Source organism: Panthera pardus, unplaced genomic scaffold (genome assembly GCF_024362965.1).
Source record: "Panthera pardus isolate Hobbes unplaced genomic scaffold, ASM2436296v1 HiC_scaffold_10, whole genome shotgun sequence".
In the NCBI taxonomy this organism is placed as follows: Eukaryota; Metazoa; Chordata; class Mammalia; order Carnivora; family Felidae; genus Panthera; species Panthera pardus.
In genome coordinates this window covers 86,596,430-86,614,240 of record NW_026526655.1, presented here as the reverse complement: position 1 = coordinate 86,614,240, position 17,811 = coordinate 86,596,430, and the positions used below count along the sequence as shown (strand labels likewise).

General features: G+C 38.7%; 1 protein-coding gene across 2 annotated transcripts in view; it reads left to right on the top strand.

The window, feature by feature from the left end:
• Positions 1 to 17,811, top strand: part of ARHGAP15 (Rho GTPase activating protein 15) — a 610,088-nt gene that overhangs the window by 543,092 nt on the left and 49,185 nt on the right. For both annotated transcript variants that reach the window (XM_019455105.2, XM_053909137.1), the window contains one exon: positions 5,162 to 5,267. In XM_019455105.2, coding sequence (XP_019310650.1) covers positions 5,162 to 5,267 — 106 coding nt within the window. The remainder of the gene's footprint in view (positions 1 to 5,161; positions 5,268 to 17,811) is intronic.

Sequence of the window (17,811 nt, the reverse complement as noted above, 5' to 3'; positions counted from 1 at the left end):
GAGAATCTGGTCTTTTCTTCCTCTGGGTGAACCCACATAACAAAGAAGACTTAATTTTGGAAAATGATTTAACATGTGGCTATAAATAACTTAAGAATAATAAATGCATGGATGATAAGGCCAGAAAAGTGTCCAGAGGTCACCAGGTCCAGGGTTCTGCACTGCACAGAACTCTTTCAATCATTGTATAACTTTATCTTATCTCTTTGCAGAAAAGGCATTTGGTTTTAAATGTCCTTGTTTTAGTAGCAACATTTCATGCAGATAAATGTAAATGTAACTCTCATAAACTATATTTTTAAAAAATGTGTCCTCAAAACCATGAATCAGGGCAAAACTATAAAGCCACATCCTTATCATAACATTAAAGTCTATTTCACATCACGTAGAAGCTGTTACTTCTCTAAGTAGCCTGGAGTTGTTTTTCAAGAAGTTCATTTACAACAGAGTTCCATGTAGTTTGAGAATATGGGGCCAGGTGGGTGAGGGATAGGCATTAGGAAGAAATCGTTTCCTATTTTACTATTTTAACACGGACATGTAAGTTATACGTATTTTTACATAGACATTTCTTGCCACCCAACAGTGGCAACAATGAAGCACTACAGAAAGGTTTTGTGTGCAGTTAGAGAGGAGGTTACGTTCACAGCTTAGAGACTGGTGAGGCAGTTGGGATATGGTTAGAAAACTAAAACAGAGGTAGTATAAAGCATAGAGTAAATACAAAAATAAGTCATACGGGAATGAGGTTAGGGGCAAATGTGAGGGAAAGGGTGGAGAATTATGGAGTTGCTTGTTACTGGAAAGATTTTGCAGAAGTCTCACAATTTACCTAAGAGATTCTCTAATTCTCCATAAAGAAGAAGTTCTCCCCTTTCCCTTAGGTCATAATGTAAAAAAAAGTCAGAGGTATCTCAAAGTCTTCTCAAAACTCTCAATACTTCACAATAACGAGAAACCATATGCTGAAGGAGGAATATCAATAGAAAATGCTGTGTTTCAGTGCTCACTGAATCAAATGAAGACGAGTGACACATCTTTAGTAAGCTGTATATGAATCTTAGCTCGTTAACCAGTCCTGTATTATGTATGTGGATTCCAATTCCTTATATGACACGTCAATAAACCAGATCCGAAAAGGTGTCACTTCAATTTTAATGTATCCAATTATATTTTTAGATGTTCCTCCACTTAGAAGTATTTGCGTTATTTCCTGATTCTACAAGCTATGAAAGAGTGGGTGTGGTATTGATTTGAAGGGGAAACCACTGCTTTCCTATAACCTTTTCAAAGATTTTGTTCTGCTTATGTTGTAAGGAAAGCAAATTTCTCTTCCTTAGTAATACTCCAGTTCTCTCTGAACCATTGTTCACTTCCCCCTCCAGTACTTAAATATAACATAGCCACACAATGCATGAACCACTATGCAATTGTGTGATTTCTCAAGTATGTGTGAACGTAGAGAAAGAGAGAGAAAATATTCCTATGAAGTAGCCTTCGTGTAGAATGCTTCTTATAAGCAGATATGGGAACCACCATATACTTTTATAAGGATTCTTAAGTGTAACTGAATTGCTCACCGATCCGATCATCAGTCCCTGTTGATCACAAAGTATCTAGTGTGCTGTGAAATGTCAGGCTACCATGGCAATTGTATTGTCACCAACGGGCAGCAACTCAGTTCGAGTACTGGCAACTGCACTTTGGATGACCACTACAACCAGGTAGAATGCTTACTGCTGAAAATAAGACATGAGCCAGACACAGCATGGGCCTCAAAAAAGGGGCGAATATTTGTGGGTGAATAAAGGGGTGAGAAAGGGGTGAATATTTGTGGAGTGTGTACTTTTTACTAGTCATTATGCTAGGTACATTGCATACTATCTTGTTTAATCCATAAAACTAGCCTTTTAGATATTATTCAAAGAAAGTGAGAAACTTGTCCAAGACCACACAGATAATAAAAAGCTGTTGCAGAATTCAAACCAAGGTCAGTGTATTCTAATCCATGTTCAGGTTTTTCATTTGTTCGATAATTCTGTCTTCATTCATTTAACCCTCTATGTGCCAGTATAAAATCTGTCCAGCTTTATAGGAAAATTCCCAGCTTAATGGGAGAACTTAAAAGGCATATCAAGCCATGGAAACATCATGTGGAATGTTGTATAAATAGAATGTCCTAAGTGCAAAGGAACACACAAGAGAGAGAACTGACTCTGTCTCGGGCAGTTCATAGTTCTTCTACCTGATGGTTAAACAAGCTTATTAAAGTTTTAATTCCGGCTCAAGCACCATGGCAGTGGCCTTGAAAATGTAAATATTTCTGATTAAGCAACCCCCAACGTTTCTTAAACCTGAGTCATATGTTCCCTGTAAAGCTGAGGTTTGCTGTTAGATGTAGCCATTTTAGACCACCTTCCACCTAATCGTCTGTCAAACTTATGACTGCTCCTTCTGTCCCCAATGTCAACTGGTCGCTTTTTTGGAGACTCTGATGCTGACCTGATTATTATGATGGCGAGAGATTTCAGTGAAATTGGAAATTTCCTCTCCTCTTCCTTCCTCTCCTCTCCCAATATCATCATTATTGCTTGAACCAAGTAGTTCACCAGGTCCTCAGGTAAATGATACCTACTAGCATCATACCAACTATGCAGAATGTGTCCACCTCGTGAATATGTAAATGTGCGTATAAGTAGATGTATGTATGTATATATATATATATATATATATATATATATATATATATATATATGTATGTATTTAGATGTGAATTATATATCATTGGTGTGTGGTATCAGCTTCAGATGACTAAATACAAAGTATCCAAGTATCCCTAAGAGCTCTGTCCTGGACATACTACACAAATTTCACTCTCCTCTTTATTGAGCTGTTTTACTTATTTTTTCTGAGTTAGTTATATCCCACAGCCTCCAGCTGGTCCTATGTAGCATCACATTGTCTTACCATCATTGAGCAACAAGGGGGCTTTCTACCCTTTCGGCAGAAAGATTATATCTGCTGTATTCCATGATGTTGAAACTGGCTTTTCTTTTTCTTTCTCTCTCCTTTTTTATTTTTTTTAATTTCTCTCTCTCTCTCTTCCCCTTTGTCTCTTTCATTTGCAGTTGTTTAATCCATATTATGTTGGAACTCTTCTAAGAATAACTGCAATTTTGAAAGCTCTAACTGTGGGAGGCATTATTTATAGGCCTTTGTGGTTTTGGGAGGAAGAAGAAAAGTTTCCAAGCAGAGTTCTACTAGGAAGATTGCCCCCCACTCCACTGTTGCCAAATACCATCTTTTGCAGGATATTTTCCTATAATTCCTTATTAAAAGTTTCTTTTGCAACAGTGTATTTAAAAAAAAAGAAAAACCTGCCAGCTTCTGAACTAACTCTTTCTTACCCTACTCTGTAAAGTTTATATACCTCATAACAGGTGATAATGAATTGGGCTTTTAGAAGCACTTTGTATTAGGAATTGTGTTTGGCTTTAGTATCAGAGACTCATCTTCAAAGCCTTTGGTCCAATCTGGCTGATTTTCTTACGTTAAAGAAACCCAGAGACTGTACAGGACTGATTTGACTCCTTCACAGATTCAGAGAAACTTCTACCAGCTGAGTGGAGTCAATTCTCAAGGTCATTTGATGGTACAACCATTCCATTTACATTTTGAGGAGCAGAAAGGTAAAAAGGCTAACAAGCTAAGTCAGCTCCTGGCACATGGCCTCTCCAGAAGTTCTATCTATCACTTTGACTGAAGTCTCATTGGCCTGATGTGGTCACATGTTCACTCCAGCTGCCAAGGAGGTTGGGAAAGGAACTCTTTTAGTAGAGTATACAGCCATCCCCTCAACAATGGATTGTCTTGCCAAGAAGAAGAGAATAAATATTGGGTGGATGTGTGCCTTACATATTATTCTTCTATATCGTCTTTTCCAACAGTGACCTCTTAAGGATCACCAGGAGCTCTGTAAGTTAGACAGAATATAGAAAGTAAAGGTACCTAAGTCAATTTGCATAAAGTATTTAAGTTGAATAAGTAATCACAGTTCAAAGTCCTGGTTAAAATTATGGTAAGATGAATTCCCTAGATGCTAAGTAAGTCAATTCTTATTATGCCATCCATGCCCTTGAAGGAAAAGAGAAACAAAATGAAAGAAAGCAATCTAGGCGGTATGTAGTTTTAAACAACCTACTATATTTTTGAAAATATATGTGACTAGGTATTATGCCTTCAATTTTTAATGTTTGCATTTTTTAATTTTATAGCAAAAAAAAAATCTCTTAGAGAGAAAAGATAACATAGAAGAAATTTTTAAAAATTATTTACCCTTCCACAAAATCAAGTGAACAATAAAATATTGGTAATTTAATCACATTTTGTGTCCTCATCTGTTCATTTCCTATTGCTGCTATAACAAGTTATCACAACTCAGTGGCTTCAGACAACACAAACATATTATCTTACACTCATGAAGGTCAGAAGTCTGAAATCTGTCTCGCTGGGAAAAATCGAGGTGTTGGCACACCTGTGCTTCTTCTGGGGACTCTCTTTCCTTGACTTTTACAGTTATTAGAGGCTATCTTCGCTCCTTAGCCCATGGCTTTTCATCAAATAGCCACTTATTTTTCTGTTTCCATTGATACATCATCTTTTTTCTCTGACTCTGATCCTCCTGCTTTTCTCTTAACCACCTTTGTGATTTTACTGGACCTACCCAGATAATTCCGAAATAACCTCCCCATCTCAGAGTCCCTAATTGAATCACATTGGCAAAGTCCCTTTTGTCATAGAAGGCAACATATTCACAGGTTTCAGAGATGAGGGCATGAACATCTTTGGAGAGCCGTTATTCACCCCACAGTGTCTTATAAAACAATAAAGAATTTATAAAACTGATTCAATAACTGATCTTAACAAGAAGATTATGTCAAAGCTATGCTGTTGCTGCTTGGTATTACTATGATCTACATCACAGTCAAACTAAAAAAAAAAACTTCATGATAAGGACATTGAATACACCTATTCTCTTTGGTTGCTGATTAAGACTTTATGTTGCTACATCTTACTCCAAAGTTCTCCTAAGAAAATTCCCTCATGCACCTATAAAATCTCTTTTTTTTTCTAACCTTCCTTTTATTTATTTATTTTTCAGAAAAGCAAGACTACAACGCAAGAATTGAAACTATAAAGTCTCTTGTGCAAAAACTCCCTCCACCAAATCGTGACACCATGAAAATTCTCTTTGGACATCTAACTAAGTAAGTTGTAAGGGGTTCTGATTGGGTCATCATATTCTCATTTCTTATATAGCAGTATTGAATTTCACATCTCTCAGACAAGATTTTCCAAATGTATCTATCTCAAATTTTCCCCTTAGCCAGTGTAAGTCTTCCTGAAGAAGTTGGAGAATGTGCTAAAGGTAGGAAGGAGAACCTATAAAAGGAACTTTTAAAATAATTTATTTTTCCTGGTCTTTTCAGCAAGTAGATACTTGCTCATCTATTGTCATAACCTTAACCACAGCCATAGGATGGACTGTCTTCATTATCTAGTGTAATGGGAAGAGCATGAAATAATTCAGAACTGAGTACAAAACAAAGCTTCATCATGTAGCAAGTGCTATGACCACGAATAAGTTACTTACACTGTCTGAAATTCAGTTTCCTCATTTGTAAAACATTGATTCATATTGGCAAGGTGCCATCCATGTAAAAAGTTAAGAGAAGAGTATTGAAGGCAAAAAAAAAAAAAAAAAAGCAAGTGTAAATACCCAGCGACCCACAGAGCTTGATGTATTTGAAAAGCAGAAAGCAAGCCAGAATAGTTAGAGCTTAATGAACTAGAAGGATGGTGGTAGGAGTTAAGGTCCTAGCCATTAGATCAACTGGTATCAGATCACATAGGTTCTTGTGGGCCTCAGTGAGAGATTTGGATTGTATTCTAAATGCAATGAAAAACTGGGGCATCTGTGTGGCTCGGCCTGTTGAGCATCCAACTCTTGATTTCAGATCAGATCATGATTCCAGGGTCATGTGATCAAGCCCCATGTTGGGCTTCGTGCTGAGCGTGGAGTCTGCTTAGGATTCTCTCTCTCCCTCTGCCCCTCCCCCCAGCTCATGCTCTCTCTCTCTCTCTCTCTGTCTTTCACCTCTCTCTCTAAAAAATTAATAATAATAAAATAAATAAATACAATAAAAATACATAAGGAGTGCTAAATTGAGGGAATATAAAAGATCACTCTGGCTGCCATGTGGAGAATGGATTTGTAAAATGGAAGCAAGGAGACCTGTACGGAGGCAACCATGGAGTCCAGGCAAGAGGTAATGATGGCTTATGTGGAGTCCTTAAAGAGATATATTGGTGATAGGTCAGGTTGGATCTGCTGCTGGTCAGAATACAGCTGGAAAAAGAAAGGAGAAAGCAAGTGTGCCTCCTAGGATTTGGGCTTAGGCACATGAAGAAATGGTAATACTACACAGATGGGTTGAATAAGAAGAGCAAACTAGAAAGCTCCATTTTGGACATGTTAAGTTTGATATGACTGGTACTTATTTGCTCTCTTTTAACACCTTCTTCAGATAAGACAGAGTGCAATACAAGTGATGAGGTTTTACCTTTTGCCATATACGTATAGTAATGTTGAAGCCTGATAGAGTGTCAAATAGATTGGACTGTTTTGCTTTTGTGAGATTAAATCTCCTTAATCATCCATTCCTTGGGTTGAGTCATTCCTACAGATTATTCAACCAATCCATTACATGCTTTTTACTTGTAAATTTAATACATATAATTGCACACACACAAAATTTAAGCAACAGTGGTGCATAGAGATTAAGAGGTAAAATTTGCCTACTGGTTACTCTTAGCCTGCTGAGCAGAAGTAACCAACATTTTTGTATATATGCTTCCAGACCTGTGTTTAAGCACGTGCAAACATATGTGTATATGGTTGTTATTGTGTTAAAGTTAATCATTTTGCACATATTGTTATGCAATATTTTGCAACTCATGGACAGTCTTCCATTTCATTAAACAGACTTATGTGATTCTCTCTAATGATGACATTGACATAGTATTCCATAGTGTGGATAGTCCATAACTTGCTTAATCAGTTACTGCATTAGGGAACATGCTTTAATCTAACTCATCATATTAGTTTCTTTTCTATTTTACCCCAGAGGAGAACTTGTGTCAAAGTTCAGACTTTCCCTTATTGCCAGAATGTCCTCTCTTATCACCTCCACATAATGGCTCCAATGGGAAACCCATGCGGTTTAGTGAAAGGATCTTGGATTTTAAGGAAATAGAAAAAGCGAGAGAGTCAAATCCTCATTTTATACCTTACTCCTCTTATGATCTCACGCACATAAAATCAGATTAAATAATATTGGCCATACCTTGTGGTTATGAGAATTAAATAAGATAATGCATATAAAATGCCTGGCACAAGGTAAGCATTCCTCAAATGTAAATTCTTTTCCCGTAGGATCCAGGCACACCATGAAAAGGGTTTCAGGTTACAAGTAAATACTGGAGTGCTTATCCCAGTAACTTTAACTGGACAAAGTCATAAATCATACCCATACTGCTATGTAATACCTAGTCTTGGAGATCTTGAGAAATATCCATTACTCAGTCTCAATTATTCCTTTTTTCCCCAACTGAACGAACAGCTATAAAATGAAGAAATGTAGAGTTAGCTAAATCCTCCTTTGAAAAAAACAAAACAGATGAAAATCCTTCCAATTAAAAATCTCAGAAGGATGAGAATCCTCCACCTTTATGCCACACTATCCCAGGAATAACAATTAATGCCTGATCATGTTTCTTATACCTAAATTAATTTCCCAATTCTGTTAGAACTTTCACTCAGTTCAGCAGAGATAGAAATAGATGTTTTAAACTAAGATTTAAGATCATATTATTGTATCACCTTCGCAGCATTCACATATGATTTTTTTATTATAAACAGAAAGAAAAGCGTTATTTGCTAGGTTGCCAACCTTTCTTGAATGGTGTGACCATATTCCACCCTGCACTGATTTTAAAACTGGGTTTAATTATGCACAAGTGTGTGCACATGATTATATCTTATTAATCATTTTTTGCTAAGTTTTTGATAAACAGCCAATTGTGGCATGTCATCAAAGACGGAGAAGACTAAATAGGAAGATTGTTTAACAGGAATTTAAAAATATTCATGTTTGAAAGAATCATTAGAATGTTTTCCTTAGCCTTGATGCATTTGGTAGTTCTTCAGAAAATCTACCATCAACACTTGTGTGTAGTGTTTATTTCAAATTGTTGCAAATATATATATTTTGAAGTTTGTTTAGTGAGGGTCAGGGAATGTAATGAAGTGCCAAAAATTCCACTTGACCTACGTACTCTATAGCCAACAGAATAGAACTCCAATTTTGCACCGCACTGAATTAAACATTCCCTTGAAAGAGAAACTACAAACTGAGAAAGCTTAATACGGCACAACTGGACTACAGGGTTGGTCCCAGTCCTGTCCTCAAAAGCCAGAAGTTTTAAAGGGTTGTGAATGCATTAGGCAGAAGATTACACAACAGCTGTGTAGGCTGAATAGTCTCAGAGTCCAGAGTCCTCATTCTTGATCAAACTCAAGGTCAAGTTCTATGCTTCTGCTGTGATAACATAAGACCAGAAATTCAGAATAAGCTATCATCTCAAAATGCCATCAACCAGAAACCTTTATTAATAGCCACTTTCACAAATTGACATTACAGTAATAAGTACCGTAAGGTCCTGTAGTACCTTCTGAATCATCACATAAATGGCAAGTTCTATCTCTATAAAATATGTGTCAAATGCATTTTCCTTTAGCCTGCTTCTTTGGAAAGGCAGGGAGGCAAAGTGAAGATGAAGTTAATGAGGAAGGAGGACCTACAAAAATAAGGTTTGGTTGCTGATGGGTAGTAGAACCAGGCAAAGGAGCTATATAAGCCATAGAGAACCACTGAAACTTTATCTATGGGACAATTGCATGATGTGCTCAATATTTGTGAAAGTAGTCAGACAACAGAGTGTAAGGCAAACAAGATCGAAGGAGAAAAGACCCAGGAGGCCACCTGAGAGTTGTGTTTGGATTAGAGTGATGAACATCAAATGGAAAGAAATGGCTTAAACCTTGAGACTTTTCAAAGCAAAATCCCACACAATTTTTATTTCTGTCATTTCTTTATCCCCATATCCAGTCAGCCATGGAGATAAGTCTGAGGTTTCAACGCCGGGTGATTGTGACAGTAATAATAATAATAATAAAAGGCAAAAGGAGACACTGGTTAGAAGGAAACAAACTTTTCTCTATTTTGCAAAGGTAGGGAAAGAGGAAGATGAGATCATTGGAAACTAATTAAACAGGATGAATCCCATTTTGTTGGGTGTATATTAGATCAAGCCCTTTGTATGCTGCCAGTTAGGATGTACCAACCAGCATGATTGGAAAGTCGTATATGTAATATATTTCCAGAATGCAAATCTTTCAATTCTTCATGTCTTTTCAGCCAGTCATATTAAGTAATGGGGGAGGCAGTTTATGCAGGCAAAATTGTTTATAGTCGTATTTGCGCTGGTAGAAACTTGGAAGCACCCTAAGTGTTCAGTGATAGGGGAAGGTATATAGAACATGACACATCATATCAGCTTAGTAAAATGTAGTTCATGACTGATTGATTTTTTTTTATTTGGAGATCTGTTATGTTAAATCAGGGATACAATATCTTATATACTCAAAGAGGGTGTAACCATAAATATATGGAAAATGTGTGCATCTGGAAAAGACTGCAAAAATTTTTGTTGAAATGTTAATATTTCATTCTTAGAGTCATTAAATTACGGGAGTTTTTTTTTTGGCCATGTGTTGCTTTTTCTCTCCTAACAATGGTATAGAAGGCGACACTGAGGTTAAGAAAACAGGTGAAGTAGGGAACCAGGGTGGCTCAGTCAGTTAAGTGTCCGACTTTGGCTCAGGTCATGATCTCACGATTTGTGAGTTTGAACCCCACATCGGGCTCTGTGCTGACAGCTCAGAGCCTGGAGCCTGCTTCGGATTCTGTGTCTGCCCCGCCTTTCTCTGTCCCTCGCCTGCTCGGATTCTGTCTCTCTCTCTCTCTCAAAAATAAATAAATAAAAAACAAAAAAGAGTTTCATGCAGTAGCTATCACTTATTATGTACCTATCATTTTTAACTTATTATTCTAGACAAATATTATACATAAATATACATATTATCTTTATAGTGAGAGAAATAGAAGATAATTTTTAATGAAATAAATATAGGAAGAACTGCAGAAGCTGGGTTGCCAAATTTCCTGGCTTTCAGAAAATTCTTTATCTCAACACAAAATCTTTTTCCAGAACCTACATGCCTCCCTGGTCTGACTCAGCCACTTTCCCCTAGTCCCACTGAGGCTGATTTTACCTGTTTGACAAACCATATGATACCCGACCCGCCAGTCCCTTGTGAACTGTTCGGCCAAACTCTACTCTGTCCGTGACTTTCCATCAACCTCATCTGCGTCTTGCTCCGTGTTCTTAGGAACACGTCAAAGTGGGCACTTGCTAAGATCATCTACTCTACCTTGACTCTGAGGCAGGTATGATGAGGCTGGAGATAGACAGTTTTTCCCATGCTTCTTGTCCAGAGCCGCCCCTGTTACAGCAGTTTCCTCAAGATGGATCTCTTGCCTTGTAATCTTACTTAACAGAATGATTCCCACAGTGAGAATTTTCTGCCAGACAGAACACCACACTGGCTTTATGGGTGCTGGTAAGCGAGATATTTTGAAGCTGGTAGGGCCTTATCCTGTGCCTCAAACACCCTGTGTAAGTAAACATTCCTAGAATCCTACCAACTACATATCTACCTGATATGTAGCACTGATCTTTTGAAGTTCTGGAATTCCTGTTGCCATTACTACGAGTAAGGTGTTCTAGCTATTACTGAAGTCTTTTCCCACCTTGTTTTTATTTCCAGGATAAAAATAATACATGACGCTTAGAGAAAATAAATACATAAGTATGTCTACCTACCAAGCTAAATTGAACTAGCCAGCCAGATTAGCTTTGTGGCATGAATTTTGGAAGCCAAAACAATCTCAAATTTTTAAGTGGGGGAACATATGATAAAACACTTAATTCCCCTGTAGTATACATTGTTCAGAGAAACTCTAAATATCTTAGAAATGGGTGGCTTTTAGAGATGACTAATGAAATCATGTCATTCACTGAGTTTCAAAAATAGCTTTGGAAGAGTATATTTGCTGCAGGCTTTAGATGCAAGTAAACATTTTTATAGGAGACTTGCACTTTGTAAAATAGGTTGAAAAGAAAACTAAAAAATCTTCCCTTTTGCATTGACTCTAAGAAAATCGCCCAGCTGTTCATAGAATTCCAAGGTGAAGGAATGATATGGCTGAATAGACAAATCTCATGGAAGCATGCCAGTTGAATGCCTCATTGAAAGGCGAAACTGTTGAGCTGTGGCTATTTTCTGAGAGTAAACTGATATTTAAAGCTTCTCTGTGGTCTTCATGGGTGTTAAATAAAATATTCTACAAAAGCATGTCAGAGGCAACTCAAATGATGATGGCCTAGAAATACAAGAGTTGTATGAGGATACAATGGTAAGGAAATAATTCATCCACCGTGACTTTAAAATGGCATTGTGAGCATTTCTGATATTTTGGGAGAAACAATGAGACTTGCCTAAAGAATGAACTTGAAAGCCCATGATCTCTTGCCCTTCTCTCTGGTCTTTAAGAGCAATGGCTGGTGAAGCTCTCTGCCTCCCGTCAGGCCTCTGAGTGCTCAGCTCTGGTGTGCTTTGGATCAGGCTATGTTTTTCTGTGCTGTCTCTGGCACTCCCCCCTTTTTCTGTACACTTTGGTTGCTCACCCAACCATAATACCTGATAGCCAATGACTTGCAGGCCATGGGTATTTTTACTGGAAAATGAGGAACCTGTACAAATTGTTATTTTCTTTTTTCTCTCTTTTTTCTTTCCCCCCCCCTTTTTTTTTTTTTTTTTTCGTTTTCCTGAGGGACAAGGGCTGCAAGTCGTTTGAAATAAGCCAGAAGCCTAATAGCTCCTTTGCTTGTGTATTTGAAATGGCACCCTAATCACTTTGAAGAGCTAATGTACTTCCTATGGGCCCGAAATTTCTCAACTGGACTCCTGTGGCAGAATTTGGCCTGGTAGTTAAGAAAATTAATTACTCTGATCGTGAGGATGAAGCAATAGTTCCCAACTCCCTGTAGTAATCATTAAAATGTCATCTACTTAGGAGACATCTTGGCACAGGATTTATAAGGTTTGTGTGCTGGGGACTAAGGTTCAGTGATCCTTCCAGTGGTGGATCCTTGTTTTGGAGGAAGGCTTTGGGAGATAAGGTTTTTAAGACAGGAGGGAAATTATTACTTTAGATCTTTTATTTTAACATTTGAATGGTGACATTACCCATTGAATAATAGGAAACAAAACAAAACGTAAAATGACTACTGTCCATCTACCACTGTCTTCCCTGTTGTCAGTGGTGGTCCACCCCATGGGGGTATTTTCTCATAAGAGGTAAATTTTGTAAGTTGCCCCATCCTTCTCCACTATGAATCTTGGCCTTTTAACTAATGGAAAGAACCAGGGATTTGGAATCAGAAGACATAGGCTCAAGTCCCAACCTCACCCCTTAGAAGCTGTACAACATTAAAGAAAATCTTTTAATATCTCTAACCCTCCCTTTTGGTCATATGTGAAATAGGTCAAATAAGTTCACACTTATTAAAATGTTTATCAACTGTGAAATCCTGTATATTCCTTTATGTCTTAAATGAGTGCCCTCTGTATTCTGGGCACTGGACTGGATCACAGGTTGGCAAAGTATGGCCCACCCCCAAGCTACATACAGCCTGTTGCCTGTTTTTGTCAAAAAGTTTTATTGGAACATACACACACCTATATGTTTGTGTATTGTCAAAGGCTGCTTTCGTGCTACAGTGGCAAGAGTTAATAGTTGTGACAAGTTGCACAAAGCCAAAAACATTTACACTTTGACCCTTCACAGAGAAAGTTTGCTGACCCCCTAAACTCAATACTAGGGGAATACATAGGACTCCTACCCTCACTTGTCCTGTAGTCTCCTGGGGTAGATAAATTGGTAAACAATTGCAATAAATATGGTGCAATACTGCAAGACACTGTGAGAGCACCAACCAGAAGCTGGAACTTAGCCTAGAGACACCAAAGAATGCCTCCCACAGGAGATAGCACAGGCTATCTTAAAGATGTCAGTTTGGCAGCCAGCAGGCCTACCACAAGCACAGAGAACTGTGGACAAAGACGTGTGGTGTTGGAGACCTATGATATGGCGAAGAAATAGTGAATCCTCTGACGTGATTGGAGGATTAGGAAGCATAAAAGAAGTAGCAGAACATAAGCCCAAGATGTAGTGAACTAGAGCTAAGTTGCGAAGAACATTTCACAGGCTTTCTTACGAAATTCGAAATTCATTTTGTAGACATGAGGTAAATCGTGGAAGGGTCAGAAGCAGGGAGATAAGGTCATGCAATTTCTATTTATAAAGATCACAGTCTTTAAGATAGCCTGTAGGAGGGCAAACTGGAGATAGTGAAACCAGTTAAGAGCCTGGGGCGAGGGTCAAAGATAGAGACCCCAAACTAAAGAGATGCTGGGGGAGGGGACAGGTAACAGGGGTGGATACAAGAGGCACAGAGAGGGTCGATTCAATAGGACATACTCACCAAATGTATGCAAGAGGTAAGGAAGAAGGATTTCAGGATGGCACCCAGGTTTTGAACTAGCTGAGGGGTGATACCCTCAACTCACTAAAGGAAAAGACTAAAATTAGAGGCATGAAAGAAGTTGAAAATTGGGGGCTGTGATATGATTGGTCATTCTTTATACTTCATTAGTGAATTCCATTCAAGGATAAGCAACATCTGCTGGGAATGCAGGAAAGGTGATTGGGATCTAGATACGAATTTGGGAGTCATCATTTTAAAGGCGGCAATGGGGGTATGGTCACGAATACTGGCAAAGGACAGTCTGGAGCCAAAAGGGAGCTGAGGACAGATTCCCAGCGGTGTCTAACATTGAAAGAGTGGTCAGAGGCAGACACTGGGAAAAGGATCTGAGAATGGCATGCCTGGTGATAGAAAACTTGGCAAGCACAGAGGTATTATATTTTGTGTCTCCAATTGTTACTCCTCCATAGGAAGCCTAGTAAATTCCCGTGGTAACAGAACATTAGGCAGAATTTCTGGTAATGACTAGCTATTGTTCTAATCCTTATTTTCTGGTTCCTGAGAAATCATCGGAGTACATGTAATAACCTAGCAGGAAAAAACTATGTTATTCTATAGCATAATCAGGTCCTGAAAATATCGATGAAGATGGAAATTGTAAAGAACTGAACTCTGCCGTTGGCTCATAGTTTCCAGGAATTTGTGTCACTTTGATTCCTGTTATATCCCCAAAGCTTAGTACAGAGTCCCACATATCATAGATACTCAGTCATTTTCGTTGAACAGATGGAATCACATGACTTCATTGAGTGAGAAAATAATAATCGAATAGCTAGTAATGGTTCCAGTTAGGATCAAGTGGAATCTTGGAACTTTGATATGTAGTTCAGACTACAACCAGAGAATATTCCATTTTGAGGGGATTGGTTAGCAAGCGGTTCCTCTCAAGTTTCTGTCTCCTCACCTGATATTTATCTTTTCATCATCATGAAGAGAAAAGCAGCTCTAATTGCAAAAGAAGCAATATTAATATTAAGGTTTCATGTTAAGAGGCCCTGAGTACAATGAATGAGTAGTAAAAGAGGCTTCCCCTACTGAGGGAGCCTTGGTCAGGGACTCTGTGACCACCCGTCAGTACTGGAGCCTGTTAGATCAATCACTGCACTCCAGGGTGAGATGCCAGGGTTTCTCATTTCTTAATTGTCTGGTATTTGTAACAGATCTTGGAATAGAAAAACTTCGTTTCACATCTTCTGTCATTATTCCCACTGCTAAACTAAAGGCTATCATTCCTATTGCCTATCAACACAATCATCCGGTCCATCGTTGGTTCTAGATTCAGTACTTACTTCCTAACCACTTTGAATTATTTAGCATTAGGTGAAACAAACAAAAATTATCTTGATTACAAAAGCTTGTCTTCTGTTATTAAGTATGTAAAAATTTGATTCCCCTGTTTAATGGAGCAGAGACATAGCAAACTTCAAAGTAGAAGGGGGAAAAAATCAACCAGACCTCAAGTCACCTGATTTCCAGTCCACTAGACCACACTCTGCCTTCTTGCCAATACCAATACTCGATTATGTTTCCAGGGAAGAAGGAACGGTAAAACAAAAAGTGAGAAAGACCAGCCAACTATGATAGAGCCACAGGCCTATCACTTGAATCCCCCCCCCCTTTTTAATTGAACACCAGCTATAATCCCAGCTCTTTAAATAAAATTACCTAACTAATTAGTAAATTGACATATTTATATAGGGGGTTTTCTAGGTATCTGTTTCTCTCTCTCTCTCTCTCTCTCTCTCTCTCTCTCCCCCTCAATCTCTCTCCCTTCCTCCCTCCCTCCTCCTTTTCTCCCTCCTCCCTCCCTCTAACACATTGCTTTCCACCCAAAAAGCACCAGGGAAAGTTTTATTTCTGGGATTCTTTCTAAAAACAAGCTTCAATTCCACATTCATTAATGCTGTGTGTGTGTGTGCGCGTGTGTGTGTATATGCACACTTAGAGAAAAGCACGTTTTTTTAAAAGGCAGTGATGGTTCTGCCTTTTACCACCTTCTTTCTCCTCTTTAAATGGAAAGCACTGAACCCAGATGCCCAACCACGGAAGATATTCTTCCAGAAGCAGCATCTGGCTTCCTGGCAAGCCCTTCAGGCGAGTTGTTTGGGGAGCTTTGCAGTTGTCTCTCGGTCTGTCACGTGTAGCAGATACCATGGCCTCTCTGGCTGGCATGTCCAGGCAGCTGCCAATTCCTTTCAGTTCACCTTTAATTCTGAGAACTAGTTTCCTCATTTTCATTTCTGACTGGACTTATTTTTCTCCCCACTGCCCGTAAGAATTCTAGGACAAGAGGAGCCCCTGGGTGGCTCAGTCGGTTAAGCATCCGACTTCAGCTCAGGTCATGATCTCATGTCTCGTGGGTTCGAGACCCGCATTGGGCTCTGTGCTGACACTCAGAGCCTGGAGGCTGCTTTGGATTCTGTGTCTTCCTTTTTCTCTGCCCCTCCCCTGCTTGCACTCTGTCTCTTTCTGTCTCTCGAAAATAATGAATAAACGTTAAAAAAAATTAAAAAAAAAAAAGAATTCTCGGACAAGATTGTTTTCTCGTTGCTGTCTGCCTGTCAACTTCCTTTGCTGGCCTCTGTCTTTTGAACCAGAATGAAATCCTCAGACACTTAGTCCTACATTAAAATAGGTTACTTTAAATAATATTTCTTAGCCATTTCTTGTCAGCATAGCTCCTTGTAAACTGTGGGGTTGTTCCCTGAAAAGAAAAGCAAACATTCCATCGGAGTAATTTATTCTGGTCTGTACACAAGACATGAAAGTGTTCTTGACATTTGTGTATTATTTAGTTAAATCATATTGGCTCCCACATCCTTGCCACACCACGAACAAAAGAGCAACACAGGACTGGAAAAGATGAGGCAACACAGCAGCATTTACAAACAGCACCTGCTTCCGGATACTAAATTTTTTAAAGTAGGTTCGTTTTTTTTTACCTGTTAATATGTATATATATATTTTTTACTTGTGAAGAATTCTGTAGGGTTTTTTATGGATAATTGTTGAGAACACAGAGTCCGATGGTAGCCCACGCACAAGGAAGCCGTGACAAGGTGCTGACAAGTCCGGCAGCAGTACCCAGAATGCAGAGGAGAAAGCAGAAATTAGAGCTGCAGGGTGACATCCAGGAATAGTTAACACGGGATAGCTGTACGTTCCCATGTTCTTAGGGTTTTTTTTTTCCTCATGCAAGAAAAAGTGCAGATTATATATGAGATTTCTGATCTCGAGACTGTATTGTCTGGGCTGAGAGAAGAGTGGACTTAACTGTGGACAGGAAGAAATCTCAGCCATTAATAACAATTGGTCTGTGGCCAGTGACAGACCCGACACACACTTGACTTTGAAGAGATTCACAACGGAAATCATGGGCTTAACTGAAATGAGAGCGTATGGGGAACAAGGACATGAATTGAGGGGCTGTTTGGATCAAGACATTGGGAAAATCTCCTTTGAGATCACCTACATGACAGTATAGCTCAAAGATTAGAATTCTTAAGTCTGTTTTATCTCTGCCTCAATGACATTTTTCGGTCTGTAATTTTTCCTCAGGTTAACTTGCTAAGGTGTACAAAGGAAGTTGAATATACATGTGGAATTCAGAAACTTTATACCAAATGTTGCCCTTTGTGTAGAGATTACTGTGTCTCACTTCCAGTAATTTCTTCTCTTCTGTATCATATTCACATTCTTCTTAACCAGGCTATTTTCTCTTCCATTGTCCCCTTTCTTTTTTCTGCCTTTTCTCCCTACATCATCATCCTCCTCACTCTGAGAACTCTCTTCATCCTCGAGCACTGGCTGCCTACCATCAACCTCTCATTTATGCAGAACACAAATACACATCGAGTGACTATCATGATAGACGCTGAGCTGGAAATGAACACAATTTTACCAGGATAACAATCAGCCCCTAAGAGCAGGGGAACCTTATTCAGTTGTGATGTTTCA